General features: G+C 32.6%; 1 protein-coding gene across 1 annotated transcript in view; it reads right to left on the bottom strand.

The window, feature by feature from the left end:
- The window catches only part of DCAF10 (DDB1 and CUL4 associated factor 10), a 43,699-nt gene that overhangs the window by 21,595 nt on the left and 16,104 nt on the right, over window positions 1–6,000 (bottom strand). Inside the window, exon 3 of the mRNA XM_040631617.1 lies at window positions 87–284. Within this exon, the coding sequence (XP_040487551.1) occupies window positions 87–284 (198 nt within the window). The remainder of the gene's footprint in view (window positions 1–86; window positions 285–6,000) is intronic.

Here is a 6,000-nt window from a genome sequence, read left to right as displayed (position 1 = left end):
TCTTTCCCTTTCTCTGTCAAATAAAGAAATCTTTAAGAATAAATTTTTGTTGTTCACAATCCTAACATGGTCTCCTATTCACAAACCTGTTGGTGTCCCAAATAATGACATTTCCATCAAATCCTGATGTTACTAAGAGTCTTGTATTAGTATCATATTCGATGTTCTTCACCCAGCTAGTGTGACCATGTAAAGTGCATACTTTGGTGTTCAGTTTTCTCAGATCCCAGAGTGCTATTGTAGTGTCATCAGAGCAGGTAGCAAACAGCCGGTTATCAAGAAATCTACAAAGCAGAAAAGAAAAACTGGTTTATTTAATCTCTTGTTAAAGAAAACTTGAGAAACAGTTTCTATATTACCTAATCAAGAAAACAAAAAAGGACTACAAACTGACTGTATGAACCCAGTGATACAGATATCAAATAAATAGTAAGCATAATTCACATAATCACAGGGAAGGACACTATGATTTAATGAGGACCACAATGTAATTTTATCCATTTGCTTTTAATTATTGATTTTTATTTGGAACTGGATATAGGGGTGGATGTTTGGAGAACAATGCTAGAGAGAAAGAAGAACTTTAGAATCTGTATAGGAAACACAAACGGTGAGAGACAATTTAATAGAAGACAGAGAAGATTTTGAAGACTTGATTGCAGAGGGAGATATGTTAAGCATAAAGGGTTCATAATTATGAGAAATATTTACTCTGCTACAAGTAATGTCTTTATATTTAGAACACATTCACATATAAAAATCGCTAATAAAATGCCATATTTTTAATCTATTACTTCAAAGGCATTCTCCCAAATAATCATACTTAGCAATATTTTATTAGGACCAGTTAGGATTACAAAATACACCAATAAAATACTCTATAATTCAGACTTTTAATTATTTTACACTACTTTCTCAATCCTTCGTAAGAATATATTTTATACAAATACTTAAAAAATAACAAACCTACCAATCACACTTGAATTTCTTTTATTTCTTTTTCCACACTTGGATTTCTACCTAATTCAACATTAGGATGCTTTCTCTAACATATGCTGTTATATATCACTTCCTAATCTCTTACAGAGAGAAGAAATGAATTCTGGAACTTCTTCTGAGATAAATTGTACTGAATTATTTTTTTATCAGAAATCAACCTCAGTATCCATAAATACCATAACAACCTTCCTAAAACTTAACAGTTTTAAAATTCTAGGCTGTTGTACAAGCTGTTTCTACTACTTGAAACCGGCTTCCCCCTACCCCTCGACCTAACACTTCCTTTCTTTTTATTATTCAGCTTTCATCCCCTCCAGGAAGACTTCCTTCTCTATCCAGCCTGGGGTAGATTTACCAATCTTCTAATCTCCCAAAGTACTCTACACTTCTATCATAACAAGATACAGTGTAAGGAATAACTTCATAAGGCTATAAACTCCTTGAAGACAGGAGGAACTGTCTGCATAGTTCATTGTTAGATCTGTAGTACCCAACACACACAGTGCCAGGCACATAATAAGCATCCACAAATATTTATTATGCATGAATGAGATAGGAGTTCACTGCCTAGTGGAGAAGAAATTACAAATACATAATTGTACAAAATAATTGCGTGGAATAAGCAAAGAATAGGGTGGTCAGGAAAGACTTCATGGTGATGTCCTTTGAACTGATTTTAAAAGATGAGGCAGGCACTCCCTAAGTGACCAAGGGATAAGCAAAGGTACAGAGGAATGTAAGGGGATGGTCTACTCTGAGAGGCAACAGTAGTCAGGAGGACTGTGTGTTGAAAAGTAGAGACAAGAGGAGACTATATCATGGATTTATTCTATAGTGATTCCCAGTAACTTTTTTTTTTTTAAACGTCTTTGCATTTTTTTTTAAAGATTTTATTTATTTGAGAAAGACAGTGATCAAGAGAGAGCACAAGTTGGGGGAGGGTCAGAGGCAGAGGGCGAAGCAGACTCCCTACTGACCAAAGAGCCGGACGTGAGACTCAATCCCAAGACCCTGGGATCATGACCTGAGCCAAAGGCAGATGCTTAACTAAGTCACCCAGGCATCCCTGAAAATATTTTTTAAATGGAATAAAGTCCACTATAAAAATAACCACTATTGATAGTTAGCCTAATTCTTATATTTCAATAATAAATGTCATGTCATAAATATTTTACCATGTTATTAAAGATTTATTGACAGTCACTCTTAATGGCTGAATAGATTCACTGTATGAATGAACCATATCTTTTTTCTTTTTTAGTTTAAAAAAGCAATTTGTTAGTTTAACAAGCAATTGGATGTTTATATTGCTTCCGATTTTTTACTATGGTTTACACTAAAACCATAAAATGGTTTTATTTAGTGTAAAAATTTATGCAGTGTTAAAAAGTTTACACTAAAAAACACTATGATGAACAACCTAACAGCTAAATATTAATCACATTCCTAGTTATTTTTCTAAGTACATTCCCAGAAAAATGTATTGCTAAGTAAAAAGGGATTTTAAAAAATGTAAGGCTTTTGATACATACAGCCAAACTCTCCTCAAAAGAACATACCAATATGTAGTTCTACCAGCAGTTAGGAATGTCCACTTCTCCAAACCTTGTCACACAGATATTTTTTAATTCTGCTAAGTGCCAGGGGGAAAAAAATCTTAAGTTGAAACTTCTATTTTTAGTAAAGTTGAACATTTTTCATATTAATTAGAAGATTATTTTCTCTTGTGAATCGCTATTCATGTTCCTTGCTGATCTTCCTACTGCTGTATTATTTTTATTGGAGTTATAAATTCTCTTTATATTAAAGATAATATACCTCAGTTTTTCAAAGACAGTATGTTGAAAAAAAAGTATGCTGAATATATTTTCCACATATACTTTTATCTTATTATATCAAAATTTTAATTATTATATTGTCAAGTCCATTTTTTCCCCTATGGTTTTATCTTTACTGATTAGGCTTTTTAAAGTCAAAGTATTTTAATGACTTCCTGACAGGAATTAAACAACTGAAAAAAAACACACAATGACAAAGGCTACTGGAAAGTCAAACTTTTAAAATAAACTGATCATCAAAATAGAGCATCTTCTTACATTTAAAAAATTTAGGGAAAAAATAAGATATTTTATTTAGTCTACAGAAATTACTTAATCCACATATGGATTCAAAACCCCAGTGGCATTATACCACCTTAGGCCACAGTGGTCCACTCTGAAGGCTTTAGGCAAGAGAATGGCATGATTAGTTAAGAGTTTCAAAAAGATTTCTGAGGTAGCTAGTTTCCAAAACTCTAGGATTTTCATAAAAAATAAAATGAAGTGGGGGATCAGTTTTAAAATTTTTGTCAATAAGACCACTGAAAAATTACCATTGTTGCATGGAAAATATTTTAATACCACTAATGTACAAAGAATATAATCTTGGAATAAAAGCTAGTAATTCAAATTGAATAAATTTACCTTAATGAAAAATTCAACACTTTGACTTTAGTCTTCTCATTTTGCCTAAAAGCTTTACCTGTTTAAAATCTTGGTATTGAAAAATCATTGTAGAAAACTAAGAATGTAGATTAGGAGACCAGTTAAAGTACCCACAATTCTTATCCTAAAGCAAGCAGATGCAGAGAATGTAAAGTGTTAGACAAATCCTTGGAGATCTGGCTCAATCTTCTCAAATTAAAACTCAGTCTAGCTTAATAAGTTAATAATTGTAAAGTGTTTTTAACTCTATAGTCTCTAATAAACAGGAGATACTCCATACACACTGAAATCTATGAGTTTATGAATTATAAAACTGTTCCTTATGTTCCCATCAAACCCCAAAATATGACTATAATAGTCCTGGATAAACTGGACATCTGGATAAATCGAAGTCTTCATTATCAGAGGATAACTGGTGAAGGATAACAGCAATCAAAAAGAATTTCCTTAAAACAGGTACCAACATTTCATTGTACAATGGAAAGAAAGTGTTGTCTTTGTCTAAAAACTAAAAGTCATAAAAATGTTTAACATTTATTTTACATTTATGTAACTATATGCAAATTCTTAGAATAAGAATAAATTAAATGTTTGGGTTTTTCTGCATAAATCTTTCCAATGAAATTATGACAGCAAAATATAATACCCTTACTTCATATTTGAGTTTTGTACTATAATTTAAGAAGAAAGTCTTATAAAAAGTCTACATAACCTTCAAGGGCCTTTCCTTAGTCCCATAAGATAGTCACATAATTCTCTGATCTATCATGTCCTCATTTCTGTCATTTCCTTTTCTTTAATTGATAACTAGTCTAACTCCATCAGATCCTTATTTGCCAATGATTTTATATGTAACTGACAAGTTTTCTAATATCATTCTCGCGGTTTTGTGAAATTCTACATCCTTTGCAAGATAAGAAACTTCATGTTACCAGTGATGAGCACTGCATTTACATTATAGTGTTTGAAATATACCAATCAGGAAAAGACCAACAAAGACAGTGGGAGGGAAAAGTAGATCCTGGAATATTTAAATAGGCACTGATTTTTTAACTGCCATACCGCTAAATGAATATTCTTATGATAATCTCAACTGCCCTTGTAAACTCATACCTAGGGGGACCTTGATTATTAAATGGACTCTTAAATCCATATACAAAACCCTCATAACTTGAGAAGTAAATGTGTATAATGGGCTTAAGAATTTAAATTACGTATTTTCCCTTACTTTCCCTAAGTATGAAGCAACAGAAAATACTCCTCACTACTATCAATATTTTTATTTTACAAGATAAGCAAACCTTAAAAACTAAGAAATGAACTAGAAGACGTTACTAAGCATGTGTAAAATCACTACCTAGGAAATGCATGCCCACATCTCTGAACAGTCAGTGAGGTGGTCTAATTGAACTGAGCATGAATGCCAGCTCTATCACTTGCTACATATTAAAGATATTGGGCAAATCTCTTTATCTGAGCTGCAATTTCTTCATTTCTTAAAATGGGTTCAATATCTGTTTCACATCAGGATACTCTGAGAACTAACATTGTGTGAAAAGTGCTTCACAGAAGGTTTGGCACATGGTAGGCACTCAAAAAAATGGAAGTTAATATTATTAATAAGTAACGCACACTTAAGCTCATGCCAGAGGACCCCTCAGATCCTCACGCAAAACTCTTAAGTGATATGTACTTCTAAAAAAGCTTCAAAACCTGGTTTTCTAACCAACAGATAAGCAAATTCAAATTTGTAGGTGTGGGGTACTAAAGCAGACACACTGATAGCAGCAAATGAGAGCTGACATTGATAAAGAACAAATTCTAACAGCAGATTAGTCAGAGATCATTCTGAGTAGGGGCGAACAACTCAACACATCTTTTCTTTTTGAGGTAAGAAAAATTTTAAATTGTAAAATATTAAAAACATAGAGAAAACTAGGAAGAATATAAAAAAAATCTGTGATATCCACCACCCAGCTTTATCAAATTTGAACATTTTGTTATCTTTCAGATTCTTCTGAACATTACAAACACAACTGAAGCACCCTGAATATCCCTCCCCAATCCCATTCCCCTCCCTCCCTCTCCAGAGGGAACCACTATCCAAAATTTGTTTGTCACTCCCCATGCAAGTTTTTAATACCATGAGATCCTAAGTATGTATCCATAAACAATGTATAGATTTGTTTTGCATTCAATTTATTCCATAAATATTTAATTAGCACCCGGTATGTGCTAGGCACAGTTCTAGGTGCTGGGAAAAGAGCAGAGAACAAATAGACAAATACATGCCCTCATCAAACTTATGTTTGTATATTTTCAGACTTTATATAAATGGTATCACACTGTATAGCACATTCTATGATTTGCTTTTCTGGCTCAACCTTGAATTTCTGAGATGTATCTCAGATGCCTCTAGTTCATTTATTTTAACTGATGTATAGTATTCCATTGTACAAGTATACTGGAATTTATCTTCCTCTTGATGGAGATTTGATTCCAACTTGTATTACTAATG

The sequence above is a fragment of the Ursus maritimus genome, unplaced genomic scaffold, assembly GCF_017311325.1.
Source record: "Ursus maritimus isolate PB19 unplaced genomic scaffold, ASM1731132v1 scaffold_17, whole genome shotgun sequence".
Classification (NCBI taxonomy): domain Eukaryota; kingdom Metazoa; phylum Chordata; class Mammalia; order Carnivora; family Ursidae; genus Ursus; species Ursus maritimus.
This window is presented reverse-complemented; position numbering and strand designations above follow the sequence as displayed.